Here is a 23,121-nt window from a genome sequence, read left to right as displayed (position 1 = left end):
CTGTATCAGCTTCCTGTCAGCCAGCACTTGCTGACATTCACAATAGGGGAAGTTTTAAGTGACCTTCTTTAAAATGTAAGCAATGCTACAGACACATAATTTTGTTTCAAATATTTAAAGTACACATATATTTTATATTCATATATTATTAAATTCACACAAATTAATGAACTGATAATGTAATAAGTACGTATTTAAAAGTATGTGATTGTATATGGTTTTAAGAATATATTAAACTCTCTCTCTTACTGTCATCCTACATATAGTAAATTACCTTTCAATAGTCTTCATACCATGCATTAGAATTAACCTTGCCCATTCTATCTAATCGCATCTTTACTGCTTGCAGTAAATCAGTATAAAATGTAAGTTTACTTTTTGTCTTATGGGACTATGCCATCATCTGCTTTTGGTGATTTGGAATAGGTGAGAATGCTGCACCAGTGAATGAAGAAGGAAGTGAGGAAGAGAGACTAAAATGGAGAGGCTGACTCTATCTTTAAGTTTCAAAAGATAGACAAGACAGTGTAAGACATAGTAAGCATATAGAAATAACTCAAAAGAACTTTTTTCTTGTTGAGAAAAGAAATCATTACTTAAAAATGGTAGATTTTCACCAAACCTTTGATTAAATTTCACATTATTCTTTAAACTATTTATTCTATACTACATATGCAAGATAGAGGATATACACGTCATATACAGTATCACCACTGTGTTCCACCTCAATTCAGTGGCTTCCCAACCCATTCAAAGCCTGATTCCATTAAAACTGCGTATTACATTCCATAAAAAGGTTCATTTTTAAAAAAATAAATAAATAAATAAATAAAATAAAAAATAAAAAAAAAAGGTTCATTTTTGCAAAGTTCTATTATGATCAACTATCTCTTGCCTTCCTTAGATCATACCTAGCTCTTTACAAGTCTATATTTGACTTCATAAATATGTCAGTACATGTCACATGATTCATTGTCATTTTGTACCTAATCCCTGTGCCTAGGCATAGTCTCTGACACCTAAATGGCATGTGTTTTCAATTTGTTTGGATGCTACTGACAGTGAACTTTCTTCCCTCAGACAGACAACGTGAAGTTCATCCTCCTTTACTTGAAAACTTTTCATTCACGACATGATTTACTTGCACTTTTAGGTGTCTATACTTACTTGGTGGGTTTTGATTTTCATGCGTTATTTCACCTAATAATGTCGAAATAATAAAGCCACAGAATGTGGTCTTTAAGACAAGTCTATGTCCCTCAATCTGTCAATATTCTTATATAAAGAAATGAAGGATGGCCAAGAGAGAACTTTAGACAACCTTTCTTGCAACCAAAGATTGTGAATTTAAGGGCAAAGACTTTTAAAATAAATTTGTCAAGACTTCAACAAAACATCTTGCAAAATATACTGCATATTGCATCTCCTTCCTCCTAATTTGGTTTGCATAATGTATGCTAAACCTTTTTGAATTTTTTGAGTCTTAAAGAAACACAAGTGACAATTTGAAAATACTCAAAGACCACCAATTCCTGTAGTCCTATTTTTCCACATAAAATTACCAAAGATGCAAAGTTTTATAACTATATTTATCTATTGAGAACCTTCTGCTCTGACTTACACCATAAAGAATTATTTCTGATTTAACATTAACCTTTATAATAAATTCAAAGCTTAAGTAGTTGCATCGATAACTTATGGTTTGGTAGGCACTATGAATTTAGAAATGAGCAAGACTCTATGTACTTGAGGCAGTTCAGTCTAGGAAAATATTCATTTAGAAAAATTATTGCTTCTTTAAAGGAAATAGAATCTTTTATTATATGTTTCTCTACCTTTCTTCCTCCTTATGGATATTTTTTTTTTACACAAACACATACACTGCCTCCCATCTTCCTCAAACATCTCAGCCCCAAAGCAAAGACTTTAGTAGCTAACACTAATTAAAAAATCAATTGTGTCAGGAGATCTCTTACAGAAGGAAATTGACACCATAAATTTGAACTAAAGGAATGATTTCTTTCTCTTCCATTCTCTTCCATTTTATGGATATAGCAGGAAGTTTCTCAACTAGAAAAAGTTTTCATAAACTCTACTCCAGATTTAATAGGCTCAAGAACTACAAGACAACAAAGTTATGTTTTTTTTTTTTGTAAATTATTCAGTCTGTAGTATGCTGTTATAGCAGCACACATAAAATATGCATACACATAGAAAAAAGGAAATTCAAACTTCTAAATGCCAGAAACCTATCTTCTATTTTAACAGAACAAATCCATGCAACTTTTGCAAGATGTTAGTAATTTCTATTCGCAATGAGTTTTCCATTTAAAAAATTTTCTATGTAGACTTAAAATAGGAGTATAAGTATAACTATGTGCGTGATATTGAAAACAGTTTTTAAAACACCTGAAGTTTTTAATTGTTTGAAAAATACTTTATTAATTCAGTGAAAATTTTATACTATATACTGAATGAATTCTTCCTTGCTTTTCTTATTATTTTCTCCCACATCCACCTACATTTCCTTGTAATACCAATTTTTGTATCTTTTTATAAAAATGTAATAACCCATTGACTTTGATTTGGATTGTCTCTATACTTCTGGATGTGATACCATCTTATCTATCAGAAGCCACACCTTTACCTAAAATTGACTAATGGTCCTTAGGAATCTATCAACGGTCTATTGGTCTTCAGAACTGGAGACTGGTGGACCCTTCCTATGTCATGCTAGAGTACGGACTGGCGTGATCTTATTCAGATACTGTGGAGGTGAAAATGGCTGTTGAGAGTTTATGAGTGCCAGAAGAGAGTCTTGATCTGGTTTTTCCTGATTTTTGTTTCTTATGCAATTTTTTTCTCATTTTATCTTTTTTTATTAGATATTTTCTTTATTTACATTTCAAAGGATTCTTCTTGCCAGGTTTCCCTTCCAGAAAAGAAAAAAACAAACAAACAAAACAAACAAACAAACAAACAATACAAAAACCTGTTCCTTCCCCCCACCACCTCCTCCTGCTCACCAACTCACGCTCTCCTATCTCCTGGCCCTGGCATTCCCCTTCACTGCGGCATAGAACCTTTATAGGACCAAGGGCCTCTCCTCCCATTGATGACTGACTAGGTGATCCTCTGCTATACATAAGCAGCTGGAGCCATTGGTCCCACCATGTGTGCTCTTTGGTTGGTCATTTAGTCCCTGGGAGATGTGAGGGTACTGGTTAGTTCATATTGTTGTTCATCTTAAGGGTCTGCAAACCCTTCAGCTTCTTGGGTCCTTCCTGTAGTTCCTTCATTGAGGAACCTGTGTTCAATCCAATGGATGGCTGTGAGCCTCTACTTTTGTATTAGTTGGACACTGTCAGACCCTTTCAGGAGACAACTATATCAGGCTCCTGTGAGTCAACACTTTCTGGCATCCACAATAGTGTCTGGATTTGATGACTGAATATGGGAAGAATTCCCAAGTGGAGCAGTCTCTGGAATGTCCTTCCTTCAGTCTCTGCTTCATAGTTTGTCTCTGCAACTCCTTCCTTGGATATTTTGTTCCCCCCTTTAAGAAAGAATGAAGTATCCACACTTTGCTCTTCCTTCTTCTTGAGTTTCTTGTGGTTTGTGGATTGTATGTTGAGTATTCCAAGTTTCTGGGCTAACATCCATTTATCAGTGGTGCATACCACATGTGTTCTTTTGTGATTGGGTTAATTCACTCAAGATAATATCCAATATATACAAAGAACTCAAGAAGTTAGGCTCCAGAAAACCAAATAAGCCTATTAAAAATGGGGCACAGAGCTAAACAAAGAATTCTTAACTGAGAAATACCGAATGGCAGAGAAACACCTAAAAAAATGTTCAACATGCTTAGTCATCAGGGAAATGCAAATCAACCCAACCCTGAGATTCCACCTCACACCAGTCAGAATGGCTAAGATCAACACCCAGGTGACAGCAGATGCTGGAGACGTTGTGGAGAAAGATGAACACTCCTCCATTGCTGGTGGGATTGTAAACTGGTACAGTCACTCTGGAAATCCATTTGGCAGTTATTCAGGAAATTGGACATAGTACTACCAGAGGACCCAGCTATACCACTCCTGGGCATATACCCAGAAGATGCTCCAACATGCAATAAGGAAATGTGCTCCACTATGTTCATAGCAGCCTTATTTTTAATAGCCAGAAATTGTAAACAACCCAGATGTCCCTCAACAGAGGAATGGATACAGAAACTATGGTACATTTAAACAATGGAAGACTTTTCAGCTATTATAAACAGTGAATTTATGAAATTCTTATACACTTTTACCACCTCTTCATTAGTGGTTTCTGAAAATTAGGAATGGGAATGATATATAGTTCCCATTTGCTTTTGTTTTCTCGTGGTCCCTTTTTCTCTAAAGGTTGATTGGGTGTGAGTTTCTGACTTAGCTACTACTATAATGCTTGCATAATAATATTTTGTAAAGATTTTGTTTAATAAAAAATGAAATAGTTTGAGCTAAATGGAAGTCTGAAAAGGATTTCTTTTTTTTTTTCAGAAGAAAACGACAATCTATCAAACTTTCTATACCCATGTGTTAGAGAAAATTCTCTGTTTATTCTGGGAAATTATCTTACATGAAGTGATGTTAAAAAGTCATAAATAATGAATTTTTTCATCCTCTGTTATAACATCTTCTGCATACACTTTCAACATTCTCCCTCAATCCTGTGTCAGCTATCTTGCTATTACTGTATGGAAACACCATGACCAAAAGCGACTCAGAGAGGAAAGGGTTGGTTTTACCTATCTTGAATCACAGTTCATTGAGGGAAGCTGAACTCAAACCATGGGGGATCCAGGAGCTGATACAGAGACCATGAAGGTATGCTGATTAGATATCTCAGCTCTCCTGGCTAGCCAGGATGCTTTCTTATAACACCCAGGACCTGCAGGCCAAATGAGCACCACCCACAAGTGCATGTGTGGGTGGCAGAGACAGACAAGCAAACCCTAAGAGGTCCTTGGCCAGACAACCTAACCCAAAGGGCAAGCTTCTTGGTATGTAAAAGACTGATTCTGAAATCTACCACATACACACGTCCCTACAAATGAAATTTTGAAATGCATTTAAAGTACAGGTTTTTATAATATAAAATCACCATAATATTTAAATATAATGATTTATGCTTCATAGAACTTTATCAGTCCTACAGGTAAATTTAAGTTCATCATGAAAAACAACAACATAATTTTATAAATTTAAAAAAGTAGAGCTTTTTTAAATATTTGTCATGAGTATGGTATTATAAGTTGGAGCAAGCAAATCTTTATATATAGATACACTGTGAAATTTCTTAGAAATGAAATATTTTTAAAATACTTTATTATCTGTGTCTGCATATTTACATTACATATACCAACATTTTAGCTTTTCTTTTACAACTATATCCATATGAAATGTAATATTTGCATGAATCTTCATTTCAAATGCATATTCATTTGATGAATGAAATCTTCTGCAGTGTCATAGGAACTAGGTAACAAAGATCCTGGGGTTTTATATGAAAGTGTCTTTAAATGTTACCATGAATTCATGCATTTGTGCAATTCATTAGCTGATTTACTAGAGGAGTCTTCACTTATGTGCATTTATTATTAGCTATGAATCAAAAGGTCAAGTAAGCCAGAGGTAGAGTAGATACAAATGGTCCCTGAAGGGAAAGTATCACATACAAGTGTTTATTAAGTCACTTAATTGCTGCTTAACTCTAAACCACACTGATACAAGGATGAAGTTTATTAGACATGGATTATGCTCTGATATTATGTTTATTTGTTTTAACCGATAGAAGTTCTTGACATTATATATAGAATAATTAAAGTTTACAGCTATGTAATACTCTTTCAAATATTTTTGAGAAAGTACATTACGATATTATCTTGGTTTAATAACATCTTGAATTTCGAATGCTTATGTGATGTGATTTTTACTAACTGAAATAATTTGTTTTATCAATACATCAGTTCTGTTAAAAATAATTTAAAAAGAAACTATAATGTCCTTCTGAAAATAAGAAGTTTAGTGGAACCGTAGCACACATACCTTTAATCCCAACTGTTGGCAGAGAGGGAGAGTCAGAGAGAATTCAACTTTCAAATTTCAACATCCGTTAAAATGATATTCGTGTACATTATTGTTTAAGAACAACTTTGTAGATGCTCTAGAATGGCTATCAAACATATCTAGGAGAACCAGAATCACTATTCTTAGATAAGCATTATTTTACTGACTTCATTCTGAACATAATTAGAAAAAAGCATGAAGTGGAACCAAATCTAAGTTTTCTTACTACATAAACATTTGACTTGCAGAACTTTTCAGATGTTGTATTTAGCACCAGAGTTGGATTTAATTATCATCTGAGCAGTTTAACATCTGAATGCTGTGAGAATTAGTGATGTTATCTCTGTATTTTGGGTGGAATTATGTTACAATTATTGCAATTCATTTAAAAGACCTCAGTTGACTGAGAGAAGTTATTTAAGTTACCAATAAATAATGTTTGAATATATGGATCCCTTTTGTCTTTAAAATTATCTGTAGTATTATTGTTGGCACTATATTAATGTTCTCTTTAAGACTACTTGTCTTAAAGCTTAGTTCAATTGACTTACAAGTCCATTTGAAATTAGGATATGCTAAATAATTTTCCTGTGCGTATACTCCCAACAGTATGAACTCTCCCAACTGTGTGAATACTCTCAACAGTGTGAACACTCCCAACTGTGTGAATACTCCCAACAGTGTGAACACTCCCAACAATGTGAACACTCCCAACAGTGTGAACACTCCCAACAGTGTGAACACTCCCAACTGTGTGAATACTCTCAACAGTGTGAACATTCCCAACAGTGTGAACACTCCCAACAGTGTGAACACTCCCAACAGTGTGAACACTCCCAACTCTGTGAATACTCTCAACAACAGTTTGCAAGGAACCCAGTTCTTTCATCTCCATTGCTAAATGGACCTGGTATGTAGTAATTTAATTTTGAACAATGGATCAATAATCAGTGAAACCTTTAGCAAGACATGAGATCTAAGCAAATTCTTAATTCTTCTTTCTCCCCCATTCCCTCCACATGCTTTCCCTAAATCCTTCTCTCCCTTCTTCCTTCCTTCCTTCCTTCCTTCCTTTCTTCCTTCCCTTCCCTTCCTCCTTTCTTTTGTTTCCTTTCTGTCTTCCTTCATTTCTCATAAGTGCATGAAATAAAAATAAAATTGTCATATTTGTAAATCATTTTAGTTTAATCGGATTTCATAAGTCTTTATATTGTAGGGTCTAATCTTCAGATTTGGTAATTAATATTAATGGTATTTATATATTTTTTCTTTGATGGTAATTATTTCAGATATATCCAGATGGTTTCAAGAATCTTTTTCAAGCATAAACCCTTAGCTAGGTGTAACCCTTTGGTCTGGAGAAATTTAAAAATAGAACACAGCTTAGGAAAAATGTTTCCAGGGACAAAACAAAGCCACCATGGCAGGAAAATATAGATGATCTCAGTTAAGGGGGTTTAGAAGACTGCTCAATCCTTGCTTGCTATGTCATTTCTAATCTCTACGTAAACAATATATAAATTTAAAAAAGCCATAGTTTTGTGACTGTTTAAAATTAGTATTTTCAATGTTTCTGTGATGTCCATGGCTGTACAGTCGATGGCACTATTGCCAATCACTCCAATATGGCTTGATTTCTTTAAAAAATTGTTTTGTAATTTGTAATATTTGAATTTGGTAATTCACATATATTCCTTGGAAGAGTAATTATTTCAAACATATTTAATATATTTTGACAGAACAATAAGCATAAAAACTAGTTATATTAGTAATAAGTAGAGACATTGCTTCCAAAATAATACTGCTATAGGCCTCCTATATTAGTTTGACTGATGAAAATCATCATATTGTAATCATATATATGCCAACATTCTAAATTTATCTTCATATATATAAAAATTCAATCTTATATAATATTTAAGTCATATAAGACATTGATTTATAAATGGATAAAATTTAAGTTATGGAGTCCAGAACTAGAATTTCAGAGAAAAGTGGAAATATACAATTGAATTTCATGTTAAAACATTATTTTTTATGCTAGTGTGTTTTGACATTAAGTATTATATAATGAAAGAAATCCAGAAAGAGTAGTTTTGTCTACATAATTTGATTTCAAAAATCAAGTTAGAAAATCCATGAGGTAGGACTTTATACAGGAACCAATTAAGTGAATGAAATTCAACTTTCTACATTATTTCTGATATAAGCAAAGTTTCTATGCTGTTTGTAACATTTAGTTTAATATGCCTTATTTTCTTATTATTTTATATTTTATTCTTTAGTTTTTTTTTCTCTAAGGGAAATAGTTGATTACATTCTTGGATAAACATAATCTGTCACCCTTGTTTGCTTGAAAAGATCTCTGCCTCTGTTCTGGTTGTTTTTATCATCGAATAGTGAGAGAAAATTCCAAGCACAAGGGATTTCAGTCCAGCTGTCCTGGCATAAATCAATATTTAGATGCACAATGGAGATTTTTCTTTCTTTGAAAGTGTAGCCTTTATGATCTTAGTTTCTTATTTCATTAAGATGTTCAATGCTCTCTAAGAAGTATTTTCAGTTTTTCTTTGGTTTTTATCTAAGCTTGTAGCTCAGCCACGGGGGGTAAAAGAATAGTGTACTGTAGTGTTTGGCCCTCATGCCTTGTTGGATGTTACTGAGCCAATGAATTGCAAGAAGGGACACTGCTGTATTCCTGATGGAATGAGTAGTGAACTCACAGCTTTCCTGACCCTCTAGCCCTGATCAAAGGTTACCTGGCTCTGTTTTAAATGCTGGTGAAGAAAAAGGTATTTTAAATTATTTTTAAAGGAAGGAACCATAGTTCTCATCATTCTGAAAGAAAATCTCAGCTTCCCTTTTCAGGCAGTCATCTATTTGCAGGACAGTAGCCTTCTCTTCCTCCCACTCTCCTGTGCATTTTATACCATGATTATGTATGAGAAGTTATCCTTTCAAATATTCCGTTATCATTTCATTCCATTTTTTTTGTTCTGTATCATAAAACTGTTTTGCTCATGAAGATCTCACCAAAGCCTGATTTTTGCCAAGCCTGTGGCTTATATCCAGCCCATCATCAAATTTTTGCCTTGAATCTCTGGTCCCCGGAGGTGAGGCACTGTCTGGTTACATTAATTGCAGAGCCACAATATAACGTGCCAGGACGATGGCATCATCGCACTTTGATGACAGCATCCCTGCTTTTTTTTTTTTTTCCTGTGTCTCATCCAGAGGAACGGAAGGCTAAAGGTTAAAGGATGTGGCTTATTAAATAATTCAAGCCATTAACCTGCAACCTGCACACGGCGGCTTATTAACTTTACACTGCCATGATTCATGTTTGGTGTTTACTGATGCTAAAGCATTTTGCCTGTTTGCTTTACTTTTATTGCTATACAGTAATGTAGAGAGGAAGGAGGGTGAAAAAAGGTGACAGACTTACGCAAGGGGACAATAAGAGCAGCAGACTCACTTGCATAAAGAAGATTGAAGTCTTCCCTCCCTCCCTCCATCTCTCAGTATAGGCCCCAGTGCACATCTGCGTCACATACAAGGAAGGAGGGGGAGGCGCTGAGGCAGAGAGAAAAATCATACTGTGAGGACCTTGACAGCTTTCCTGGGCGGGCTTTTCTTTGGCTGTTCTATGTTTTTTCCCGGGATATTTATTTTTCTCCTTTACAAACTGACTATATAAACCTGCCCCTTTCCTCATCTCAGAAAGCATTTGACTGTCCTTCGGACACCTGGCAAGCTATCAGGACATTCTCCCAGAGGACAGGGACAAGGAGCAGGTGCACAGACCCTGCTTGGGGTTGGGGGTGCACTACTTGTCGACTTGAGGCTCTTTTTCTCTGCACTCATCAAACAGAACTCTGAGCTGCGAAGACAGGAGATTTGAATAGCTTCCAAACCACAGCTCTGCACGGAGTGTGTATCAGTGCGGCGGATCCAGCTGCCACCACCTCTGGAGCTGGGGAGAGCTCGGACCTCCCTTCCTTCCTCTTTCATTTCCAGCCTCTCTTCCCTCCGGGTGGTCACCACGGGGGTCCCCGCAAGCTCCTCGTGGAATCTAAGCCCCTGCTATCCCAGGACTTCATCCGATTTAGACCGGAGCTTTCCCAAAGCTCAGATCCCAGCCAAAGGACCCGGACTGAGCTGCGAGGCTCTGCAGCGCGCTCAAGGTGCCTGTGTGGTCGCCTGCTGAGGCGCACAGCCCGCTTAGCCACCTTTGGCACTCCGTGTACACGGGGTACATCCTGCCTCCTCTTCTGTCTCCAGAAGCCACTGACCACCCCAGTACGCTTTCCAGGTTATTTGTGTGTGAGCTGCAGACCCTTGGTCCTCGGTGCATTAAGCATGTCCGGCTCCGGGAGAAAAGACTTCGATGTGAAGCACATCCTAAGACTCCGCTGGAAACTCTTCAGCCATCCTTCGCCGCCCTCCAGTAGCCCAGCGGGGGGCAGCTGCCTGCAACAGGACAGCGGAGGAGGCAGCTTTGAGCACTGGGGTCCTAGCCAGAGTCGACTGCTCAAAAACCAGGAAAAGGGCAGTGTGAGCGCTTTCTGGAAAAAACCTTCCTCCTCCTCCTCCTCTTCGTCCTCATCCTCATCCTCCCCGTCTGCTTCATCCTCCCCTTTCAATCCGCTGAATGGCACCTTACTACCAGTTGCCACAAGGCTGCAGCAAGGGGCTCCCGGGCAGGGCACCCAGCAGCCCGCCAGGACTCTTTTCTACGTGGAGTCCCTAGAGGAGGAGGTAGTGACAGGCATGGACTTTCCTGGACCACAGGACAAAGGATTGGCCCTGAAAGAGCTCCAATCGGAGCCTGCCAGCTCTATCCAGGCAACAGGTGAAGGATGTGGACACAGGTACTGTAAGTTCCTACTGAGCAGGTGTCAGAATAGTTCCTGGTTGCCAGTCATCCTGCCCACCTCGTGTTCTGTCCTAAAGTTTGAACGGTATAGGATAACAATCTGAGCTAGATGCCAGCCTGCTTTTTGTTATTGTTGTTATTGTTTTTTGTTTTATTACCCAAGTTGCAATCTCATTAAAACTTTGCTCATTAATTTCCGTTGGCTTAAACATACACTCTCTTAACAAATTTTTAGACCTAGAACTATCGAGTGCAAATGCATACATTGGAGAGCCTTCGAGTTGAATGGCTCTTATCTCATAGATGATAGTGTCCTTCCATCACGCTTTGTCATTAAGTCTTTCCATTATCTGCTGTGGGTGAAGTCAGCTTTGAACACCATCAAAGTGCATTTCGTGTACTCTCCCTGTGGCTGATGGAGCATGATTGTCTCGAATAGCTGTGGTTTGACTTTATGTGTGAGAAATAAGAACTGAAACACTGTCATAGCTCCGTCCCTCCCCCAAGAGCTGTCACCCTATCACGACTACCATCCCTTGGACCACTTTCTGCTCACTTTTGCCTCTGTCCTTAAAAGTGTTAGAATTAAACTCCACAGACATATCTCGGCAGCTATTGTGATTTCTTTTGGCTCAGTGTAGAACTCTGCATTCAAAAATACTGAAGTAACATTTATTCCCAGTTTATTTCAGCATGACACTTTGCATGGACTTTTACTACACTGAAGATTCAGAAAATCCTTGCAATGCAAGCAACTCTTCAATTTCACAGTTTAGGATACTAAGTCATTATTATTCTAAATACATCATTTTCATTTGAGCATAAGATGAGGATATGAAAGGATTTGCATTTAGATTCATATGATATCAGAATACATTAGAGAAGAAGAAACAGACTAGAAATTCTAGAAAATAACTAATATCCTAAAAAATCTTGAATAACTTGTGATAAACAAATCAGAAATATGAAAATTTGAAATCTGTATTTAATTGAGTCATTTTTTTCACGGACTGTATTAAGTTTGGAAAGTACATAAAATAAACTGATAGATAATTTCATCACCTTGACGAGCAGGATACTATAAGGTACCATTATCTTTAACATTTTTAATCATATAGGATTGTATTTGAATTATAAGAGCCTTGTACATATTCTACTGATAGAATGATTAATATAATATAGGATCGTTGTTTATTGAAGAAAAATTAATCTGCCATATTCAAGTATGTCAAAAAATTTCCACATATGATGCATAAGTCTAAGTTTTTCTGTTATGCAATGAAGTAAAATAGTTGAGTAAAATCATAATAAGCAGATCCCATAAATATAATGAAACTGTGAGAGTTCATCTATCCACTAGCTACTTAGGATGCTTAACTATTTAAATATTGCTGGATTTTTGAGGAAAGAAAATAGACAGATAATGGGATAGAGAATTTCTGAAAAATATTTACTCTCTTGTATATTTTAAATGAACAACTTTATTAAGACATTTTTTGCTTTTTACTTATTCTTTAATAATTTCATACAGAAATACAAATATTCAGATCATAAATATTCCCTATTCTTACTAAAACTCTTCCTGGATACTTAAAGAAAACCAACTTATAGTTTCTTCCTTTTAAAAGATATTCGACACTCAAATAGCTCGGAAAATAGCATAAAGTACAACACATGTCTATATACATATATACATATATATATATATGTATATATATAAAATTAAAAATTTCAAATTAACTAGAAATAGCTAGCATTTTCAGAATAGCTATCTTTTATATTAAAATAAACTTTGCCTTATGAAATTTTAATGAGTAGTTTGGATATCAGCATTCTAGAAAAAGTTTAGTGAAGTTGGAATTGGCAAATACTAAAAGAGAGCTGAGATAATAAATTATAATCAAGTTTAAAAAGTAAAACGATTAACCAAGAACCCAGCTAGGAATAATCTGTCAGGATTAGTTTTGGAAATACCTTATTTCTTTTAGTCACAATAAGTTGTAAGTGGCAAGAATTCTGAAACCAACCAACATTCTCTTTACTGTTGGTATCAGAGTTTCATAAAATTTTGTATGTTGAATCTGTTAAAAGTAAACAATTCCTTTAAAATTTCTATGAAACTTTTAAGGAATGTAGATAAGCATGACATTCTTTCTAGCTACTACCGAGAGTGTGTTTTTGTCTTTTTACAGTTTTACAGAACATTGACTCTGTACTCATGACTGATTGAGAACAACCCAGTAAATGTAGCAATTAGTCATCTTCAGTTCATGGTATTTTAATTTCTAATAAGTGTAGGGCTCATTGCCCAGGTAACATGGGACTTGCAGAGTAAAATACTGGGAACAAACTTTATTTCAACTTACAACTTTATTCTACCTAATCTGGAATGTAGATCTAACATGTAGGAAAGCTGTATAGCATCCATAGTGGTGAATGATATAAAATGAAGCAGCACATATATCACTAAGATAAAAATTTGATTGAATTTAATATTCATCATATTTTTCATCAACTCTGCACTGCAAAACTTATCTCAATCATAAAGCAAGGGTGAGCCTTTTCATTGCTTTTCTTTTCTTTTCTTTTCTTATCTTATCTTTTCTTTTCTTTTCTTTTGGTCTAGCACCAAACAGAAATACTGTTTTTCTCGGGTATGAATCCTCAGTTGATTAAACCTGTTTCTTAGAACTACAGGTGGAGAACATTCAGAAGAAAGCTACTTGTGATTTGTGAATACTGGAAGAATCAGATTTTCATGGACTCGAAATATAAAGATTCCCTGACAGACATAAACCAACTTTCTACCAAAATGGTGCCATCTCACCCCATTCAATACCTACTACTTTATACCATGATAAATAAGTCTCAGTCATCCACTTTCTTGTTCATATCCTTAAAGATACTTTTATGTCATAATTTTATGACCCATATTCTTTATTATTCACTAATTTACATATAATTGTGTCCAAATTTATTTAAAATATATAATTCCATACATATCATATATACTTCCAAAATTCTATCAATTATGTAAAAAGACAAAAAGCAATATATTCTCACATTTATATTTATATCATTTATATAATGCATGATATTTTATTGTTCATATATCATAGCTTTATAAATGCTAGTAGAAAAAAAACATTTTTTACCTGTTTGTTTTTTCTGCTTTATTTATAGTATATTCACCTGATTCCATGTTTTTAGCAAGGACATAGACAAGGATCCCCTATTTCTCTCTCTAAATCTATACCTCCCATGATCTCTAGCCTCATGTATTCACCTTTCTGTCTGTCCTCTAGGATGAATGAAGAAGAGAAAATTTAAATATAAATATATAGAGAATTTAATTAAACATTCTTTTGTATTATTCAGTTTCTTTCTCCATCTCAGGAGCTCTACACCCATTAGTGTGAGCAAGTAAGAAAACCATGGTGATATTTATCACCATCGACTGATTTACTTTCTTTAGAAATGTTCTTTTCTATCCAATATTTCTCTATCTCCAATGTTTGTTCCTGTCCTAAGTAAATATCTTCTTGCAATTCAACTATCTTCTGTATTATGGCATCCTCAAGCTTCATTTCCATTATATCATCCACTTTCTCAAAACACTGACGTCAGGAAAAATGATAACAGTAGAGAATGATGATCATTTCATGTTCATTGCTCTGCCACTGATCCCTCCCCAACACAGACACACACACACACACACACACACACACACACACACACAAAGAATTCTACAGAATCAGAATTACTAATTCCAAGAATTACAAATCACAGTCCAGATCATAACATGTTCACTGGTCAAAGAGGTGATGAAAAAATACAATTCTTAACTTCAAGGAGGGTAAGAGATAGTTTATTCTGGAGCCAAATATGAGTTATTGTTCCTAGCAACATGAATTTATGTTTTCCCAAATTCCATGTTCCAATGTGAAAACAATTCAAGAAGTTTTTACAGTAACTGAAGGGAGAAAGTGATGGATAAATGTACTTTTAAAATTCATTGGTGGAAACATTAAGCAGATGGTAACAACAAAGTGAAATCTCACTTATAGGCATCAGATATTATCTGATGACTCTTAGCCTTTAGAATGGTAAAAACCAGAGGTTAGTTAAGTGAATAAATTCCAAAGTCTTTTATCTGTTAGCCACAGGGCTTTTGGTCTGACAGAGAATGGGAAAATAATGACTATTTAGAGGGCTGTAGATAGCCCAAGATAAGGTGTAATTAGGTTCTGGACCTGCAACAGTTAGAGCTATTCACAGTCATTGCAATTTTAATTTTCATTCGGCCTTTTCAGATATAGCTTCATCTAGGAATTTTGATTCCTAGAAGGTAGCTATCTATGATAGGTATGATTTACCATCCATCTGTTACAAGGACAGCATTCCTGATAGCCATTCACCTTGGACTATCACATTTAGAGGTTTTTGTATAAATTAGCAGTGTACTGGCCTCACAAATTTATTCTCTCTTCTCTGGTTATTGAGCTTCCTCTCCAGCCATGTCTACATTCTTTTCCTCATTATTGGGATGGTCTGCTTAATACCTCTCTACTGTTCTCAGTGAAATTCTTCGTCTTCTAACATCCTCTGTTTTGTGTTTTAGAATAGCCATATGGTATTTTCTTGTCCATTTGTATGGAAGGTCATAACACATGTTAACATCTATATTGATTTGACCATGTATATCTAGTTGAAATTGGAAAGACTGTGTTGATTTTACATATCTCTTTGCTTCTGCATTAAAACATGACCATAAACTGTGGAATAGTGAATATTTTAATAATTACATTGGGTAGCACCATGAACACTTGGTTATCGAAAGAATAATTGCTAAAATTTGATGCTGTATAAATTTAACATTGTAACACCCTATGATCTTGGTGCAGTTATTTTTTTCATTGGTATTACAAAACACATAACTATTTGCTGATGTGTGGTTTGTTAAGTGTATTTTAGCTTTTTGTTGTGAGTATGACTTAAGATAGAAAAATACTGGCTTTGGAGAGTAAAAGTTTCATAGAAAATGTGCTTGGAAAGTTTAAAACAATTTTAATTTATTCTATAAGAATTTTGTTTTTGTTTGCAATATATTTTGATCATACCCCCATCTCTGTTCTGTAATTCCCCTTTCTGGATCTTCTCAGACTCTGTTCCCTTCCATTTCACATCTTCTTTATTTTGATATGTCATCCTACTGTATCAAATTAGTGCTTTCTAAATACATACATGGCTGTTAGGACATTCAGGGGAGTGTGAACAACCTACCAGTGTCCACAAACCCAAAGAAACAGGCCATCAATCATACCTGTTGCCAGAAATTGCTATATAATCTCATCTAGATAAAGGGCCACCTCAGACATGTCCCATCTTGCTGGAGTTTGGACTAAGTTGATCTTTTTAGGTCTTGTATTTGTCACTGAAACTGCTATAGGTTTATGAGTACAACAGATCAGCTGTTGTGTTCTAAACTTTCATGTTTCATAGCCCCCTTCCCTGTTTCTCCACTGCAAAGCCCTTGTCCCAAACCCTGACACTTTGCCTCCATAAGGGTGTTTCCCCAACCGTCCACCCATTATGCTGCCTCAACACTCTAGCATCATCTTACCCTGGGGCATCAAGCCTCCACAAAACCAAGGGCTTCCACTCCCATTGATGCCAGACAAGGCAATCCTCTGCTACATATGTAGATAGAGCCATGGGTCCCTCCATGTATACACGTTGGTTGGTGGTTTAGTCTCTGGGAGTTCTAGGTGTCTGTTTGGATGATATGATTGTTATTCCAACGGAGTTGCACCCCCTTCATTTCCTTCAGTCCTTCTCCTAACTCCCATTGGATTCTCCATGATCACTCCAATGGTTGGCTGAGAGCATCTGCATCTGTATTGGTCAGTTGCAGGCAGAACCTCTCAGGGGACAGCTATATAAGGCTCCTATCAGTAAGCACTTCTTGGCATCAGCAATAGTGTCTGGGTGTGGTGTCTGCAAATAGGATGGATCTGTAGGTGAGGCAATATCTGGATGGCCTTTCCTTCAGTCTCTGCTCCATTTTTCATCCCTGCATTTCATGACTTGTACAACTAGATTTCTAAAGCTCTTCATGCTGGCCAATGGCTGTTTTCACATTCTCTCCTGACATTCAGCAAATTCTATATTGTTTACCATTTAATCACTTTAAATAACCATTAAATGGCTTTAATAAGCCATTGTTTGACCATAAAATAAAATTTGCTAATACTTTCAATAACCTGGGATATACCAAAATCTTTGGAAGTCATCATTACTCTGGGTCACCCTCCTCCTCAGCTTCTTCCACCTTTTCCCTAATTCAACCACAGGTGCTTCTGTCCCTGTTGATTGGGTTCAAATATCTACATCTGACTCTTTTAGGTGCTGGTTGGGTCTTTCAGAGGACAGTCATGAAAGGTCTCATTTTGTGAGTTTTCAATAGCCTCAGTACTAGTGTCAGGCCTTGGGGCCTCCCCTTGGGCTGAATCCCACTTTGGGCCTATCAATGGACCTCCTTTTACACAGACTCCTTTTCATTTTCATCCCTTGCAGTTCTTTAAGACAGGGACAATTACTGGTCAGTTTTAACTGTGAGATGGCAATCCCATCCCTCACTTGATGCCCTGTTTTTCTGCTTGAGGTGGTCACTATAAGTTCCCTCATCCTACTGTAGGGCATTTTATCTAAGGGAGCTTTGAGTCCTGAGAGTCTCTCACTTTTCAGGTCTCTGGTACATTCTGAAGGGTCCTCCCAACCCCCTACCTCCTGAAATTGCCTGTTTCCATGCTTTCTGTGGCCCTTATTGCTTCAGTCATTTCCCCCACCCAATATCAAATCATATTCCTCTATTTCCCCAGTCCTGCCCCATTTGTTTCCCATGTCCCTCCCTCCCTCTCTCCTGTGATTGCTTTCTTCTCCTTCCAAAATGAGATTGAGGCGTACTCACTTGGGCCCTTTAGCATGTTGACATTTTTTGTGTTCTGTGTACTGTATCCTGGGTATTCTGTATTGTGTGTGTATGTGTGTGTGTGTCTAATATCCACTTATTAGTGAGTACATACCATGCATGTCCATTTGGGTCTGAGTTATCTCACTCAGGCTGATAATATCTAGTTCCATACATGTGCCTGCAAACCTCAGGATGTCTTCATTCTTAATAGCTGAATAATATTCCATTGTGTAAATGAAATATTTCTGTATCCATTTGTCTATTGTGTGACATCTAAGTTGTTTCCAGCTTCTGGTTATCACAAACAAGGCTGTTATGAACATAGCAGTACATGTACCCCTGTGGCCAGGTGGGGCATCTCATAGCTAAGATACCAAGAGTGATATTACTCGGTCTTCAGTTACATCTATGTCCAATTTTCTAAGGAACCTCCAGATTGATTTTCAGAGTGGTTGTTCCAGTTTGAAATCCCACCAGCAATTGAGGAGTGTTTCTCTTTCTCCACATCCTTGCAAACATGTGCTGTCACCTGAGGTTTTGATCTTAGCCATTCTGATTAGTGCAAGGTGGAATCACAGGGTTGTTTTTATTTTCATTTCTCTGATCACTAAGGACTTTGAACATTTCTTTAAGTGCTTTCATCCTTTAGAGATTCCTCTGTTGTGAATTCTCTGTTTAGTTGTATACCCCATCTTTTTGATTGATATTTTTTGTTTGTTTGTTTGTTTGTTTTCTGGTGGTTAGCTTCTTGAGTTCTTTATATATTTTGGATAATAGCCTTTTATTGTGGGCTTAGTGAAGATGTTTTTTTTCCCCAATCTGTAGGTTGCTGATTTGTCTTATTGACTATATCCTTTGCCTTATAGAAACTTTCCAGTTTTATGAGGTCCCATTTATCAATTCTTGATCTTAGAGCAGGAGCCATTGGAGACATGTTTAGGAAATTTCCCCCTATGCCAATGAGTTCAAGGCTTTTTCTCACCTTCTCTCCTATTAGATTCAGTATATCTATGTTGAGGTCCTTGATGCACTTGGACTTGAAGTGTGTTCAAGGTGACAATATATGGATCTATTTTCATTTTTCTACATACAGACAGCCAGTTAGAACAGCACCATTTGTTGAAGATGCTTTTTTTTTTAATCCATTGTATATGTTTGGATTCTTTGTCAAAGAGAAAGTACCCATAAGTGTGTGGTTTTATTTCTGGATCTTCAATTCTATTCTACTGATCAACTTGTCTGTGTCTGTATCAATATCATGCAGTTTTGTTTTTGTTTTTGTTTTTGTTTTTTAATCACTGTAGCTCTGTAGTATAGCTTGAGGTCAGGGATGGTGCTTCCTCCAGCCATTCTTTTATTGTTAAGAATTATTTTCATCAAGAATTTCTATGGTAGGATTTTTCAGGTCTCTTATGTATACTATCATATCATCTGCTAATAGTGATACTTTTGTTTCTTCTTTGCCAATTTGTATCCCCTTGATCCCTTTTTGTTGTATCATTGTTCTAGCTAGCATTTCAAGTATTACACTGAATAGATGTGGGGAGAGTGAGCATCCTTGTGGGATTCCTTCAAGTATCTCTCCATTTAGTTTGATATCTGCTGTTGGTTTGCAGTCAATTGCTCTTATGTTTAGGTATAGGCCCTGATATCCTGATCTCTCCAAGAACATGAAGGGGTGTTGTGTTTTGTCAAATGCTTTTTCTGCATCTAAGGTGATGACCATGTGATTTTTTTCCTTTGGATTTATTTGTACAGTGGATTATGTTAGTGGATTTTCATATATTGAACCAACCTTGCATTCATAGGATGAAGCCTACTTGATTATGTTAAACAACAGATTCAATTTGCAAGAATTTTATTGAGTATTTTTGCATCGATATTCATAAGCAAGATTGGACTGAAGTTTTTTTTTGGGGGGGGTGGGTCCTTGTGTGGTTTAGGTATCAGAGTAATTGTGGCTTCATAGAATGAATTAGGTAGTTTTGGGGCAGTGGGCAGTTCTGACAGCTGTGGTCCAGTAGAGCAGCCACCTGAGAACCCTGGAGATCCACTGATTTGTTCACAAGGGACGGTGGGAGTTTGGTGATAGCTCCTGAGATTGATGGCTCAGGTTTCAGCCCAAACCCCTCACAGCTGCCCCTACAGAAGATGTGTGCTCTATCAGGCAGACAATGCCTCAAGCTCCCAGCATTCTAGTTGGATCCTGTACACAGTCATCAGACCACAAGCCAGACATGCCACGCCCCATGCAGTAAAAGGGGTGGTTTGCCCCCTCCTCACTCTTTTACTTCCTCTCTCTTACTCTCCTACTATTCCTCTCACTATCTTGATCTCTTGTTCTTTTACTCTTCTCCTCTTACTCTTGCACCCTTGCTCTTTTAATCTTCTCCTCTTACTCTTGTATTTTTGCTCTCTTACTCTTCTCTTACTCTCCCTCTCTTACTCTTTGTTCCTCTCTCTCTCTCCTTCCTCTCCTTTCTTCCTCTTTACTTAACCAGCATATTTTCTCATTTATACAATAAAATAACTCATTTATACATTGCCTCCTTTTTAACTAATGCACTGTGCAGCAAACAGGTCAGCCCCGGGGGAGAGAGAGAGACCTGGGCCTCAGCAGCAGGGCCCCTGCCACCAGGGATTGAGAGAGCCTCAGCCAGGCCACCAGCCCAGGCCTCTGTTTTTGGAACGACAGAGGCCTCTTTTCTCTGCTTTATGGTATAATTTGAAGAATATTGGTATTAGGTCTTCTCTGAAGGTCTGGTACAATTCTGCACTAAATCCCTCTAGCCCTAGGTGTTATTTGGTTGGGAGGTTTTTAATGACTTCTTCTATTTCCTCGTGTGATATGGGTCTGTTTAGATACTTTAGTTGCTCTTGATTTAACTTTGGTATGTGGTATCTGTATACAAAATCATCCATTTCATCTAGATTTTCGAGTTTTGTTTAGTATAGGGTTTTGTAATAAGATCTGATGAGTTTTTTAATTTCCTCTGTTTCTGTTGTTATGCCTCCTTTTCATTTCTGATTTTGTTAATTTGGATACTACTTCTGAGCCCTTTACTTAGTTTTGCTAGGGGTATATCTATCTTGTTGATTCTCTCAAAGAACTAGCTTTTAGTTTTGTTGATTCTTTGTATTATACCCTTTGTTTCTATTTTATTGATTTTGGCCCTGAGTTTGATAATTTCTTACCTTCTACTCATCTAGGACGAGTTTGCTTTTTTGTTCTAGAGCTCTCAAGTGTGCTGCTCAGTTGCTAGTATAAAATCTCTCCAGTTTCTTTACCAGAGCACTTAGTGCTATGAATTTTCCTCTTAGCATGGCTTTCCTTATATCTGATAAGTTTTGGTATGATGTGTCAACATTTTCATTAAATTATAGGAAGTCTTTCTTTTTTTATTTTTTTCCCTGACCAAGTTATCATTGAGTAGAGAGTTGTTCAGGTTCCATGTGTATGTGGGCTTTCTGTTGTTTTTGCTGTTATTGAAGACCAGCCTTAGTGGGGATTTGATAGGGTCAGTTTTGGAGAAGGGACCATGAGGTACTGGGAAGGAGAGGTTTCCATTTGTTTTAGGCTGAAAAGTTCTGAAGATATCTGTTAAATAAATTTGGTTCATAACTTCTATTAGTTTCACTGTGTCTCTTTTGAGTTTCTATTTCAGTGACCTGTCCATTAGTGGGAGTGTAGTGTTGGAGTCTCCTTCTATTATTGTGTGGGGTTCAATGCATGTCTTGTGCTTGTGTCTTGCCATAGGGTTATCCATCATGTTTGGTGGTTCCGGTGACTATGGCCCTGGCTGTAGCAGACCTCTGGTGGGGCTTTCCAACTGGGGCTCTTCATAGGGTCAGAGAAGCTGCTGACCTGTGGCCCTTGCTGCAGTAAATCTCCTGGGAGGTCTTTAGACTGTTGAGTCTTCAGAGCAGCAGTCAGGCTATTATGTGAAACTGTTCAGGGGAGGGCTGAGGGGTGAAGGGGAAAGGGGCTCTGGACTGTGGTTTCTGTTCCTGTGTGTACAGCAGAATTTCAGGGAGGCTTTCAGTCTCTTGGCTCAGTTGCCCTGCATGCCACAGAGCACCTGGGAGGTCTTCAGACTGTGGTCTTGGTCGCTCAGCTGCCCTGTGTACAGAGGACACCTGGGATGCCTTCAAACTGTGGTGTCTTTAGGAGAGTAGAGAAGCTGGTGAGGATCAGTTGCTCAATTGAGCAGTGAATCTTCTGGGATGCCTTCAGATTGTGGTTATCAATTGTGTACAGTGGATCTTCTGAGATCCAAATTGTCCCTGTGTAGCAGATCTTCTGCGGTGCCTCAGGCTGCGGTGTCAGTGGCCCTGAATGCAGTGGATCTCCAGGGATGTCTCTTGCTGTGGTGTCAGATACCCTGAGTGCTACAGATCTGCGATGCCCCAGTATGTACTTTAGGTGACTAGAATAGCTAGCAGTCTGCCCCAGCAGAAACGATCAACAGGAAGGGAAGTGGAATTCAAGACAGTTTTGGGTCCTGAGTCCAAACGACTCCCAGTGACAGCTAGAGGACTTTGGGAGGGTACTCATTGAATGCTTTGAGTGAAGAGGACATCCTGGGATGCCTCAGGATGCAGTGTCTTCAGGGGAATAGACTAGCTAGAAGCCTGTGCCAGGAGCCTTGATTCACCTCTCTAAGCTGTTTTTTGAACCCCACAGGAGAGAACATAGAAACAGATATTTCGTTTATGACCAGCCACTCACAGTCACCTATCTGTATCACTTTACCCTGTTATGAGTCTCTGTATATTTGCAGTCTCCACTGCAAAAAGAAGCTTCTCTGATAATGGTTGACAGAATTTTAGATGTAGAAGTACGAACTTAAATATTGAGAGAACTGCTTAACAATATAACTGCCAAAGGTCAGGTTTGACATTACAGGGATAACTGGGACAAGCAGCAAAAGGGGGTTATGGTATTGGTGATTGGGGTGGTACTGACAGCAGACGGCCCAGTGACAGCAATGGATGATTCGTGAGGCCAGTGCCACCATGGAACAAAGCTTAATTATCTGTGGCCAGCAAGAATGCCTAGTGAGAAATTTTAAATTCTTTTACCTCTTAACTGTACACACATACAGACAAACAGCACACACACACACACACACACACACACACACACACACACACACACA

At 37.3% G+C, this 23,121-nt stretch overlaps 1 protein-coding gene across 1 annotated transcript in view; it reads left to right on the top strand.

Moving 5' to 3' along the window:
• Window positions 1–9,715: 9,715 nt before the first annotated feature.
• Klhl1 (kelch like family member 1) overlaps window positions 9,716–23,121 on the top strand; it is a 375,629-nt gene continuing 362,223 nt past the window's right edge. Inside the window, exon 1 of the mRNA XM_031361505.1 lies at window positions 9,716–10,984. Within this exon, the coding sequence (XP_031217365.1) occupies window positions 10,473–10,984 (512 nt within the window). The 5' untranslated portion in view covers window positions 9,716–10,472. The remainder of the gene's footprint in view (window positions 10,985–23,121) is intronic.

Source organism: Mastomys coucha, unplaced genomic scaffold (assembly GCF_008632895.1).
Source record: "Mastomys coucha isolate ucsf_1 unplaced genomic scaffold, UCSF_Mcou_1 pScaffold9, whole genome shotgun sequence".
Taxonomy (NCBI): Eukaryota; Metazoa; Chordata; class Mammalia; order Rodentia; family Muridae; genus Mastomys; species Mastomys coucha.
Note: the sequence above shows the minus strand (reverse complement) of the source record. Positions and strands in the feature narration are given on the sequence as shown.